Source organism: Colius striatus, chromosome 5 (assembly GCF_028858725.1).
Source record: "Colius striatus isolate bColStr4 chromosome 5, bColStr4.1.hap1, whole genome shotgun sequence".
Classification (NCBI taxonomy): domain Eukaryota; kingdom Metazoa; phylum Chordata; class Aves; order Coliiformes; family Coliidae; genus Colius; species Colius striatus.
The window spans coordinates 44505847-44519006 of NC_084763.1; the positions used below are offsets into that span (position 1 = coordinate 44505847).

Here is a 13160-nt window from a genome sequence, read left to right on the forward strand (position 1 = left end):
GTCAGAGGACAAAGGGCATGGAAGAGAGGATGGTTTCTGCACTCTGTGACAGACTGAATTTCCCCTACAAGTCTATCCAGAATGGTGATGGACTTGAGTAAGAGAAGTTGCATGTTTCTTTAAAATTTTGTCCAATCTTTCACACTTCTTTTGTTGCAGGAATAAGAAGTAGACAGAGCTGGAAATTCTTATTTTACATACACATCCATTTGATTGTGTGAACTATGGCCTGCAAATCTGGCATACATGTACACAGGTTGAGTGCTGTGCAGGGGAGAGAAGAGGCTCAGCACTGGGATGGCTTCTGCAGCTGGAGACAATTTTACTGAAGGAAACACAAACAGAGAGGTGTTCCTGAGGCCCCAGGGCACCAAGGGGGTGCAAATATCATCGCTGCACCTGGTAGCAGGAACATGAGCACTTCTCAAATCTGCGTACCTCTCAGTCCTCGCCAGTCTGAACATTTCTGAGGCTCTGAGACAATTTAGTGATGAGCCTTCCTAATGTATAGTGATTGCATTTAGATTCCCAAAGAGTAGCTGATCTCTAGAGATATCTTGGCTCTTTACATAAATGTGTGTGCTTGTGTGTGTACATGCCTGTGTGTAAATATGTCAATTTGTCTGCTCCCAAACAGCGTCTGCAGAGACTTTCACCTTGCACTGACCTTCTAAAAAGCAAAGGTACAAGCTGTTCCTGTGTCCAGCTTTAGTGCAAGAAAGGGAGATGAAAAGAGCTTTATTTTGTCCCATTATACGAAAGGGTTTGCTGTCACAAAAAGCCTAAATTCTCTTAAGACCATGATGTCTCTGTTGACATAAAGGTCTTAATATAGGTCATGATTAGTATCAAGAAAATGATAAATGACACAAAATTTCCCCCAAACATATGATTATTTAAAAAATTATTTAGCTCATGACATTGCCACTTTTCCCACAAGTGTATACAGTGTTACAGAGGAAAATAAAGGTTGAAATCTGGGTCCAAAGAAAGTGGTTTAATTCTAAAATCTACGGCACTGAGAGGCTGAACTCATTTCAGCTGCACTGTGAGACTCACAGAAGTTGTGAGTGTAAAAGCCAACGCTCTTTTAGAGTGGGTTATTTGGGGATTCAAAGAGCCCAAACTTTAAATTTGCACATATAAATGCATAGATTTTTAAAGCCAGAAGGAACCACAAAGAGCTAGTCTGACCTCCTTTACAATGCAATCACAGAATTTCGCCTCATAATGCCCTGCCTGAGCCAAATATCATGAGTATTCATACCAGAAGTGTTGGTGCTTTAATTCAGGAAGGGAATAGGTATGATACCAGGGTGTTTATCCTGCAATCTCAAGAAAGCCACAGAGCCCAAATAATGCATACCAAGCATCAAGTTCTCTCAAACTTGTGGCGATAGTATTAAAAATTGCTAAATGCCTTTGAATAGCAAATAAATCTGATTAAACTGCTCTCTGCTTATGGCTATCCTGTGAGCAAGAAAGAACAGAAATTGTTAAAGATATGATTTATAGAATATTATTCGCTTTTCTGAGTAACTCCATTCTTAGGTCTCTGATACTCTGATAGCAGTGTTCTTTGCAAATAATGCAAAATGATGTATATTTTAGCAGCTACTGGCTAGGTTCTCAAGAGGAAACATTCTCTAATAGCTAAGTGCTCCTGAGAGGCTTTTACAAGCAATAAAATCCAAAGCATACAAGCCAGATTTTTGTAAAGTCTTGCTTAGCAAACATGAATTTCAGCTTTGGAGATCTTTCTTTTTTCTCATTGCAAGACAAGTCCAGGTGATTTGGAAGTAGAATCATAGAATCATAGAATCATAGAATGGTAGGGGTTGGAAGGGACCTTTAGAGATCATCTAGTCCAACCCCCCCTGCAGAAGCAGGGTCACCTAGATCAGGTCGCATAGGAACATGTCCAGGCGGGTCTTGAAGACCTCCAAGGAAGGAGACTCCACAACCCCTCTGGGCAGCCTGTGCCAGGGCTTCCTCACCCTCACTGTGAAATAGTTTTTTCTTATGTTTAAGTGGAACTTTTTGTGTTCCAGCTTCATCCCATTACCCCTTGTCCTGTTGCTAGCTACTATAGAAAAAAGGGATGCCCCAACCTCCTGACACTCACCCTTTAGATATTTATAAATGTTAATAAGATCCCCCCTCAATCTCCTCTTCTCCAGACTAAACAGCCCCAGTTCCAGCAGCCTTTCCTCATATGAAAGATGTTCCAGTCCCCTGATCATCTTGGTGGCCCTGCACTGGACTCTCTCCAGCACTTCCCTGTCCCTCTTGAGTCAACCGTCTACGTGGTAGAGCAAATGTCTGAAGTCTGAAGTGTGTCACAGAAATCACCTACCAATCTCTTCACTGGGGGCAGAAGCCAGGAAAGGGCCCTCACACTGCAATCACCTTGTCCACTGAACTCCTTTCCTAGCTGTACTTTCTGTGACCAGAGGCAGAGAAGGCAAAAACCAGCCCTATAAATGCTGAAACAAAGGTCAGTTGAAGAAACCTTTGATTTCTCTCTCTTATAGGTGAGGATAATAAGGATAAAAAATTGATCATAGATCATATTTAATGTGCCACACTGAAATTTGTGATAACATTTATTGAAGGTGCCACATCCACACCTTTTCTCACTGCTCTTCGCCAAGCTCTATATAAAATTTATAGCAGCTAAAAATGTCCAGCAACGTTGTCACTGGTGCCAGCCCTAAGGGTACTGCTTCATTTCTGCCATGCAAGACATATTTTCTAGCACTTGCTATGTTATTAGTGCTTTGTTTTTGCTAGCACAGTGTTTCCCAAACTAGAACTTGTGAATCTAACTGAAGTTATGCCACAAATACATGTAATTAGGAGCTTGGTATAAATAAAATTGCAGAACCATGTCTCAAAATGAGACCATGAGAGAGGAAGGAAGGGAAAGGCACGACCTCCAAGTGCAGCCAAGGTTACCAACACCTCTAGATAGCCTTGGGCACTCTCCCCACAAGCTTTCACACCCTGCACGGTGCATGCTGTGATGATGCACTCTGCATCCCCTGGACTCCCTTTGCCTTTCCTGGTTTCCCTTGTGAAAGGGTATTTAAAAAAAAAATAGATATTCAACCCCACGCTTTCTTCTTTATTAAATTTGAATTCTTCTTCTCAGAATCCCTGTTTGGGTCCCTCTTGTCTGGTTTTCATCACTTTAAGTTACCTGCAGCTGCCCACACCAGACCTATAAATAGCATCTTCTATGCTTGTTTCCATTCTCCTTCCTTCTCTTTTATTAGGAATGACCATTCCCTCTGCCTTGTAACCTTCAGCAATATCCAGATCTCTGTGCTTTCTTGATCTTTTCATCAGCTAATTCAGCAGTTGTTCTACCCATTTTCCCAGTACCAGAGCTCTGAATCTGACCAAGGACTCCATGGTGCTTGGAAGTGTCCAAACTTCTGAAGCGTTTGTAATGACATAACACTGCCACTATTCCTACAAGTGTTGCTATTTCCACTCCTTTTCCCAGCCTCCATTTAAACTATCCGTTATTGGTGTGAGTAAACATTTATGGTTCAAAGCAGGGAATAATGATGACCAATTTCCTTTTTTTCTTGGCCTAGGAAAAATCCCAAGCCCATGTGAGTTACAATGCAAATAAATAACAACAATAGCAGTAATTCATAAAATATTGCAATAATATCAAAGAGGAGAGCTGCAAAATTTTCTTTATCCTGGAAAAAAATCTTGGTAGATTCCTTTTTTCTTTGTAGACTTTAATGTTATTTAGGTATGTGGCAACAAGGAGAAGATTCACTGAAAGTGTTTGGCAGATGTGCTTGGAGAAAACCCAGCTTCTGAGACTCTGCGTTAGTCAGCCTTCCCATCAACAGCAAATGTAATACTGTTTGCAAAGCTGATATTCAATTCACTAGTTAAGCACATTCAAAACTACAGAGAGTGCAATATTTCCATTCTCAGACTTAAATTTGTTTAGTCTTTTGAGTCCATGTGAGTCTGAATTTGGAAAACCCAGGTGCACCTACAAACAGTGCAGGAGAGCCATTGAAAACAGTTTGGGTTCTCTGTTATCTCTTTATGAATAAATGTAAACATTATAGCAGAAGTTGCTGTTTATCCTTCATGCAAACACAACAGTCGTGTCAATTACACTTAGCAGAGGGGGGATTTTGTGAGTCTGTTAGTATTTCCATTTACTAGTTCAGTCATACATCCTTCTGCCAAAATGGCAGGCTGTGCTAAGCATACAGAGTGCTTTAACTTCAGTAGGTCATCTGGTTAAAGCTAAGTGCAGAATTTATGCACTCGCATCAAACAAAAGCTTTATGCTTTTTAAAAATGTTATGTTTTCATTGCCTTTTAATAACTGGGTCAAATTTTTGGCTGATGTAATTTAACTCAGTTTTTAGGCATGAAATGCCAGCAGAGAATTTCATCATAAAATTTAGGTTTTTCCAGCTACAATGCAATGTCTTTTACATGTAGAGCTGCACCTTACTTGAATAATACATATACAATGAGGAGCATAAGTCTCCATGCATGTATAGGTATACACTATAATATAATAAGGATGCATCCAAATGCACATACTTTGTTTGCAGTTTGTGACAGCCATCATATGCTATTAGTTAATGCCCTAAATTGAGAACAGTGAATCTGTTTACATTTTATGTGCCACCATGGAATAATTATGAAATATTATATGGCAATTATTTTACATAAATATATTTTGTATTTACAGGACAGAGCAGAAAGCCACAGGGAGGGCTGTGACATGAAAGTTCTGCAATGGCATTCAAAGTAGTAGAAATATTCCCAGCAGCTTTCAGGACACTCTACCCAACAGGGTGCGGACAAGCTAAGTTTAACTGCATGATGGTTGGTTTGCAAGTTTTGGAGTAAATGATCCAATAAGAGCTGAGTGGATGTATTTTATTTGCACACTGAAATATTATTGGCAAAAATGCTGCAAAGACTGTTTATATTTTTGTCACACTGTAAAAAGCAACTAACGACCCATGCAGAATTTGGGAAAATGTCCTATTTACATTCCATCCCATTTATATGGTCTGTTTTTGCATACAAAGGAGATCTTTGTTTCCGCAGGGCTTGTCAGCACCTGCTAGTTATTCTCCACCAGTAGCCATAGTCCTCCATGGCAGTAAACTTCATTTCCACATGCAAAGAGTTTTGTGGTCTGTATACATTAGGTACCTGGCGATTTTGTCTGTGCAGGACATGGTGATGAGCTGCTCTCCCAGCAGCACGCCGTCCCACGTCTGAGCTGCGTTGTGACTCCGGACAGGTATGGTTCCTTCTCCAGACTCAATCTTTGTTCGGAGGTGCCCACGATATTTTCTCACTATGTGCTTGCTGCTGTTCACTGGGCAAAATAAACACAAGAGAGGCCATAATTAAATGTTTTTAGAAAGGAATTGCGAGGCTGTGTTGATGCCATGACTTGCATTTGCGGAGCCACCTGTGGAGATCCTTTAAATTGGATGCAAAATTATATGAGATTACAGCCCAAGAACACAGCACAATGGAGAAAAGCGTGTGCTCCTTAGCATGGTTGTCTTTTCACATCAATCAAAACTTTCACACAGCACACACAGAGCTCATGTTCCCATTCCCATTCCCTTCTATATTTGAAATGAACAGAAGTGCTCTGTTTTTTAAAGAAACAAGACAGTGTCATGTTTTTACTCCATGCTGTGGAGTTTGAGTTGTGCCAGGGCAATATTTGGAAAACCTTGGTTCAATGAGTGTCATCAGAGACTTACCCATGTGTTGCAGCCCCGTCCAATACCCTCGTGTGATATTCAGCAGCATTTTCTGAATCATTTCAGAACTGAGGTTCTGATTTGTTATAATGAAATTTAACTGAAAATTCACAAAAGCTGACGTTTTAAACTCTGGATCAAAACCAAACCAAAACTTGGTAGTTATTCATTGCTTGCTTAAATTCCCTCTACAGTCTCCCTAAAATGAGGTACACCACTGCCTTGTGTCATATCTATGTCTTTTATTCAATTACCACCTGTCACTTCAATGATATTATGTATTTGAATGGAAGGCTGCTGCCCTTGAGGTGGTGCAGGGTACGTAGAACTTGTCCTGTGCTGCAATGAACTTAATTGAGTCCTGGAGATATGCAGTAAGAACAGAAGAGAATGACATTTCCAAAGTACTTCACCTTAATTTTTACAAAAAGAGAAAGACTGAAGTTTATTAGAAAAATGATTCTTACCGTCTTTATACTGCTACTTAACCCCCAGGTATTTTGATTGTATTGAACAGAATCATAGACCCATTTTGGTTGGAAAAGATCTTTTCATATCATCAAGTCCAACCACTAACCTCACACTGCCACGTCCACAGCTAAACCACGTCCCTCAGCACTTCATCAGTTAAATATCTCCCTGGGCAGTCTGTTCTGGTGTTTAACAACCTTCTCAGTGAAAAAGTTCTTCCTAATCTCCAATTTAAACCTCTCCATGTGCAACTTGAGCCCATTTCCTCTTGTCCTATTATTCATTACTAGAGGGAAGAACGGCACGGAACAGAAAGGAAATCCTCAGGGTCTGCTTACTCTCACTCTCGGAGAGTTTCATTGGAGGATGCCTTCTCTGTGAAGCAGCCTTTGCACAGCTTCCATTTAGCCCAAAGGAAAATAACAAAAGATAGTGGAAGATGGCCTTTGCTTTCAACAAAAAGGAGTGCTGCTTCTACAGACATGGAGCTTTTGCCCATATTTTCAGCTCCCAGTTATTTTTCCATGGCCTGCCCCTCAGTTGACCAGAAGGCTTCTGCTGGTGAAGGCGATGCTCCTCAGCCCTCAGCAGGCACAGGACTGCCTGGCTTCCTGGCACCGAGCAACACAGAGGTGTCACAGGTTGTGAGAATGATCAGGTGCCCAGCCATGAGCAGCTGGCTCCATACATGCTCCTCAGCAGCTCCCACTCCCCTATTATCATTTTTGTATCATCTTTGCTTTGGATAACTGTTGTCTGTGCTGTGAGCTCTGGTATAAGCAATTGATTGACTTTGGCTGCTGCCAAAGGATAGTTTACAAAAAATGACTGAGAAAATAAATCTCTTCAGCCCATTGGGATTAGTAGAGGTAGTAAACATGTGTAGAACAGCAGAGTCAGCTGTGACCTGCCACCAGACGATTGGCTGAGCCCCCACCAGTCATTCCTTCACTTTCTTACTGCTTTTTAAAATCTAAGATGAGGTTGTGTGTGCCAGCAGCAGGCTGGACCAGGTATCAACTGGATTGACTGGCCATGCACAAAAACAAACTAGTTGTCACAAACTGAGACACTGAAGAAATCACCAGACTTGGAGTATTGTGGCTTCTAAAACTTTGGTTCTGAGGGAAAATGGGAAGAGCCAAATAAAAAATTCCATAAGCAGAAATAACTCAGATCTCTCTCCTCTCAAATTTCTGGGCTGTGCCAACAGTCTCAGAAAACCATTTTCATGGCAAAGTGTGCAGATCTCATGTACAACTCTCGTGTCTGGGATGCCTCTTGCAGTATGGTTCAGAGGATGCTCTTTGGATGGGATTAGGGATCTAGGAAATGGTCCATGTTTTTCCAGGGACTCTGCAGGGAAGCTCATTTTTTAAAAACTTCAAGCAGTGGTGAGCAGCACTTTTTATTATTAAACAACAGAGTCATGGGAAAGGTACCATGAAATTTGGACAACAAAGGGAGAAAGTGATCACTTCTGCTTAGCAAACACATCTCACTGAGAAACAGCAAGAAATGTGTAGCAGAACCACTTTGCCTTAGTCTGCACACCCTGAGAACTGATGGCACAGCAGAGCTAGACCTCTGCCAGGGAAGCAGTTAAGAGTGACTCAAGAGACTATTGCTGTTTCAGCTGGTAGAAGGCTTGACTTTAAGCAAATCAATTCGCTTTTCCTAAGCTTTCCCGCAGGTGTAATGAAGATAATGATGCTTCCTTCTTCTGCAAATTCATTTGAAGGTACTGCTCAAAAACTATTTATGAAAACCAGATGCTATCCTTTCAATAAAGATCTACCACAGGAGTCCACCTGCTGGAAATCCCCCAGGACAAAATGAATTTTTAGTATTTCTCTCTCTGCCATTTTGTTTTAGAAGAATATATTCTCTTGCTACATCTTTCACTCTGCATTCCCCATCTCTCTCTACAATCCTCTTGCTTTCTCAGCTCCTGCTCTGACCCTCCCTTACAGGTGCAACAGTGTCCTAGATGACTCTCTTTTTCAGGCATTTTGCCACGTTGTTAAGCCTACATTTTGTGTACATGCAAAGGGATGTGTAATTGTTAGGGGATTTTAGTGACTGCGTGGCAAGATGAGCATTTCATCGTTCATGTGACTTTGACTTGGCTGTATAAACTACCTACAAAGTGGCAAAGCAACATATGATATGCTGACAGAGATAAGAAGCCAGTGTTCAGAGGAAGGAAAAGCAGCACCCCTGCCAACAACTGCTGAGCACCTGGAGAGTTCAAAGCATAGGACAATAATTTGTGGGGAGAGGGATCTGAAATGTTTCAGTGAGCTTGGGGGGAAGCCTGCTTATTTGAGTTTTTATTTGTCTACTTGGGCTTCTCAGTTTCAGGACTGAAGGAAGAATAAAGTCTTAAGTACCCAACGTCTGGTTGTTATTATAGCACCTTGGTCCTGGCCTGCAAGTACCAGAAACTAATTATTAAAGTTTTAAAAAGCATTTAGGAGGTGTGTACAAATGCACTGATCTTCTCAGTTACCAAATGCTCATATTAACTCAGCCCACGTGCCAAACTTCGCTCCCTGTAAAGCCTGTGCTACCCAGGGTGCAGCCAAGCAGACGGCATTAGCTGATAGGATTCAGGCAGCTGTGGCCAGTGTAAACTCACCCTGGGATACACTTCCACAGCACTGATAAGGGGTTTTAGCTGCTCAACTGCTATTAAATTCAACAGATAGGGTGTGACTAAAACCCTGTGCTGTACTGCCTGTCTCAGGCCGCTCACATTGCTGGGATAGCCGGCACACATGCTCCGAAAGATGATCCGTAGTGTTTATATGAAACACTAATAACCCAAAGCTCTGAGTATTTTCAGATTGCCACTGATTAAATAAATCCAGATCTGCAATTGGAATGTGCTTAGTTCTTTTTCAGCATTTCATTAAGTAGTGCAGGAAGACATAAATTTTTAACAAAGAAAAGGATGATGCTCTGTGTGTTTTGCACTGAAGCTGCAGACAGATTTTAGCACATAAGCTGCTTGCCAGAGTGAAAAATGCAGTCCACTTGCTGGCACAGCCTGCTAAGGATCATTTTAAAGCAGTCTCAGAAATATATTTATTTATGCAACTTAAAGTCACAAACTACAGCCTACTGCTGTTCTGCTGTTCAGTATGATCAAAGCATCACTGACTATGAGCATTTCTGATCTTCGCTGTGATGGTTCTCCAACTGCTTAATCTCAACTAATTGCAGGGGAGAAGGCGTCTGAGGATGCCACTTCAACCAGAACAAAATGTCAATTCAAACTGGAATTGGAAAGGACAAATTTAAAAATCATTTGGAGTGGATTTATGATGTGTGCTACACTCAGATGTGGAAATTACTCCTGAGAGTTCCTAAGATAAAAAGGTGCTGGATTATTAATTATTGGATTAGAAATTTAGACAGGTGCCTTGTATTTAAAATCAGTGAAACCCACTGATTTAAAGGCTCACCCCTTATTTTCCTATTTTCTCCTGGACCATTTCTGGCTCAAATCGTAATGATAAAAGCCACTCCATATTTATTATTTAGTTGAAGAGTGAAGAGGAAATGGATGGTGATTAAACAGAATCACACGAGTAAGGCTCTGTCTGAAATTTTGCATGACTGCCTCAGAGGTTCATTTTCTATTTCCCTGCTCCAGTGGAGGCTGTTCTCTCCTCATGAGGGAAGAAATAAACCAGCCTATCTTGCATTTTTTTCAGAGCTGCACCCTCCATTCATCAGCATAGTTTACAAAGCTTCCTTAGAGGAGTTTGAAACAAAGGGGTGAAAAGAAAAGTGTTAACATCTGACTGCCTTTGTATTTTGATGGTTATTAGAGATGCACTTTCCTCAAGCAGATACTGAATAAATGCACAGTACTACTGTTTCTGGAAGTGTTGAAGTGAACATCATGGCACACCGAATTCTTTGGATGCGTCTCCTTTGCTGAGTAGGGTGCCTGGTCAGATGAATCTCTGTGCTTTAACAACCAGCAGAGAGTAAGGCTAAAATGCAATGGGCCAGCTTTTGAAAGCAAGAAACTTTGGGGTTTTTCTGAAAGAAGACTGGATTTATGAAAAAGAATATATTCCCTCACAGGGTACAAAACTGAACTCTGAGGGCATTACACTGAGCGCTAGGCAGCAGAAGCAGTGGTCTTGCCTGATAGTCTATGGAGCTGCCTCTTTGGTGAGTGCAGCAATGAGTCCTTCCCAGGAGGGAACACAAGTTAGACTTGCATAGGTTAAAAGTACATTGAGATGAGGCTCTTGAAACTGAGATAAGCTATTTAAAAATAGACCAGGAAATCCCTTGCATCTGAATGCAGCCCCAGGGCAGATCTGCTCGTTCCCAGAGCCAAATAGCACCCATCGCATTCTGTCAGAATTCAGTTCAAATCTAGGGTATGGACCGTACTATTAAGCCCTATATCCAACTATAAATACTGAATATGCATTTTATCTGAGAATGTTACAAAACCTGGGATGCCTGCAATTTGTAGAACTGAAAGTAACAACTGAAATTGAACTCCTTTATCTTTTCCCTCCTCCCTGCATCTTCCCTGGCGGAAATCCTGGGTTTGGACAGCTATTGGATACCTCATGGTCTGATAAAAGATGTTACCATTACATGTTATTCTGTCTCCTGATCATTAATCTTCAAATAATCATTTTGTATCTTTCTACTTCTTCCATATTTTTTTCATCTGCCAATAGTTTCATGTGATGTACAGACAAAGTGTGAAAGCAAAGGCAATTTGCCCATTCGTAGCTCATCAATATGTGGCATTTAATCCATCTCTCATAAGAAGAATCAGTGCTGGGAAAAAATTGTAGTCTGAATCCAAAAGAACAGAAATGACTGCATTATTTGTCTTGATGTATTTAAAGTATATATTAGTTAAATTGTAATTTTTTATTTGATCTATATAGTTAGAGATAGTAACTGTAGAAGGGTGTACAAATGGTACCCCATCACAGTAAAGCTCATGACTGTTTTAATGAAAACTCTTAATTCTGTCCATCAAAATGCCTCCATATGTCATCACTGGGGGGTAAAATTTCATCTGTTCAGGTGATGTAACACTATTACAAAACACTTTTTGTAGAATAATATGAAATGTGCTGAATGCTCATCCAAGGGAGAGGTGCTAGAATGTCTTTATGATACTAACGGCTAGGGTGGCTACCACATGAAACTCATTTTGCCACTGGATTAGCTTCTAAGTAAGCCTTAGTCTCTCAGCAAGCTTTAACCACAAGAGACAAAGAAAAAATAAATCTGAGCTGTATGTCAAAATAGGTACTAGTTTTTTGTAATATCTGTCTTTGAGGAATCCTTGGGATCAAAGCTGTCTTAAAAACTCCCTTTAAAACAACTTGTCAACAAAGTCCGGCACCATTTCCTCAGAGGGTTATGTATTACCCTTCCAGGCAAAGAGGAATGAGCAGTATTGGGTCGGGCATGAGGGGAGATCCTTCACGCCACCTACAAACCCAGGCTACAGACTCCAGCCTGCTTTTGAGTAGAAGTGCATTATTACCCTGAAGCCAAGAGCACAGGATTTATCATTGGAATTAAGATTCTGTGCATGTGGCAATCAAGGAAAGTACAACTCAAACACTTCAAGATTATTATTTTTAATTACTAATTGCTCCTCTCATCTAAAATCAGATGTGCAACGCTGTTGCTTTGGAGGTGCAGCTGCTCCCACAGAGCAAAGTCTAGAGACCTGGCAAAGGGCTGTGCTGGTGCTGAGAACTCTGTGACAGAGAAAGCTTCTGTCTCTGTAGCCTTCCTGACAGACATGGGGGCACATTAGCTGGTCCCCAGCAATGGTCAGCTCATTTTTGACAGTGTGGTGAGCTACTGTTGGTGCCCAGGTCAGTGGCTGAGCAGAGGCAGGGCAGTGGCTGGAGGCTGTGTGAGGAGAGCGAGATGCCTCATCAGTTGTTCATCTGTGTCTTAAATTATGCACCATTGTATCTTCTTCCTATTTTTTTTAAAAGAAAAATGTTTTCTCTGAAAGATAGGCTTTATCTTTTAAATACACTTTGAGTGAAAAATTGTCAACATCATTGGAATTGCCCACTTGGTGACAATTCTCTCTCCTGCCATGTTTTAATCAAAAAGTTTACACAAGCATAAAAGGAATGTGTTATTCATCATAACTCTCTTTCTTTTATCAACAAAACATGCTGTTACTCTTGTGGTTCTGGGATTTTTGCTGTTGTTCAGAAATGGAAATCTTCAAGAATGATTTAAGAAAAATGTTGTGAAGGAAGTCAGCAAAATATGAAAACAGAAAATGAACCCCATGAGACAGAAACAATAGGAATTTGTCAATAATATTGACAGTCTCACTGTGATTTGTATGAACTGAAAGTGGCTGTGGTTCCTGCTGTGTCATCAGATAAACCCTAGTTCAAACTGCTAGGGCTGTAGATGGAAATTACTGGGTAAAGTCCCATGATCTCCAGCTGGATAAATTCAGTCTAGATCATAAGGAACTGGTCCCTGATGGCCTTACGAAATCTATGGATTGTCATTACTAAATTATTGTGCATAACTATATAATAATGGTTAGAATATATGGTGCTTTCCATTTTATTATCCCATTCAGAGCATTAATTACCCTTCCTCAAAGTTGTGACAGCTGGATAACTTTTATTGCCATTTTACAGGTACAGAAATAGAAATGACCAAAGTAAAGTGAGTTGCTGAAGGCTAGTTAGAGAAGTACCATCAGAGTCATAGTTAGGATTGAATTGTCACTCTTACACAGCTGTCTTCAGAATTCTCTCTTAATAAGACTCTAAGAAACTTCCCAGGGGTCAAAGCAATTTAAAAAGTCCCACATAGGTCTTAACTGGACCTGGAGTTCCCTGACGAGTTTTATAA

The 13160-nt window shown here is 40.8% G+C and overlaps 1 protein-coding gene across 2 annotated transcripts in view; it reads right to left on the bottom strand.

Annotated features, from left to right (window-relative positions):
- Window positions 1–13160, bottom strand: part of ADARB2 (adenosine deaminase RNA specific B2 (inactive)) — a 321856-nt gene that overhangs the window by 16140 nt on the left and 292556 nt on the right. For both annotated transcript variants that reach the window (XM_061996930.1, XM_061996931.1), the window contains one exon: window positions 5218–5386. In XM_061996930.1, coding sequence (XP_061852914.1) covers window positions 5218–5386 — 169 coding nt within the window. The remainder of the gene's footprint in view (window positions 1–5217; window positions 5387–13160) is intronic.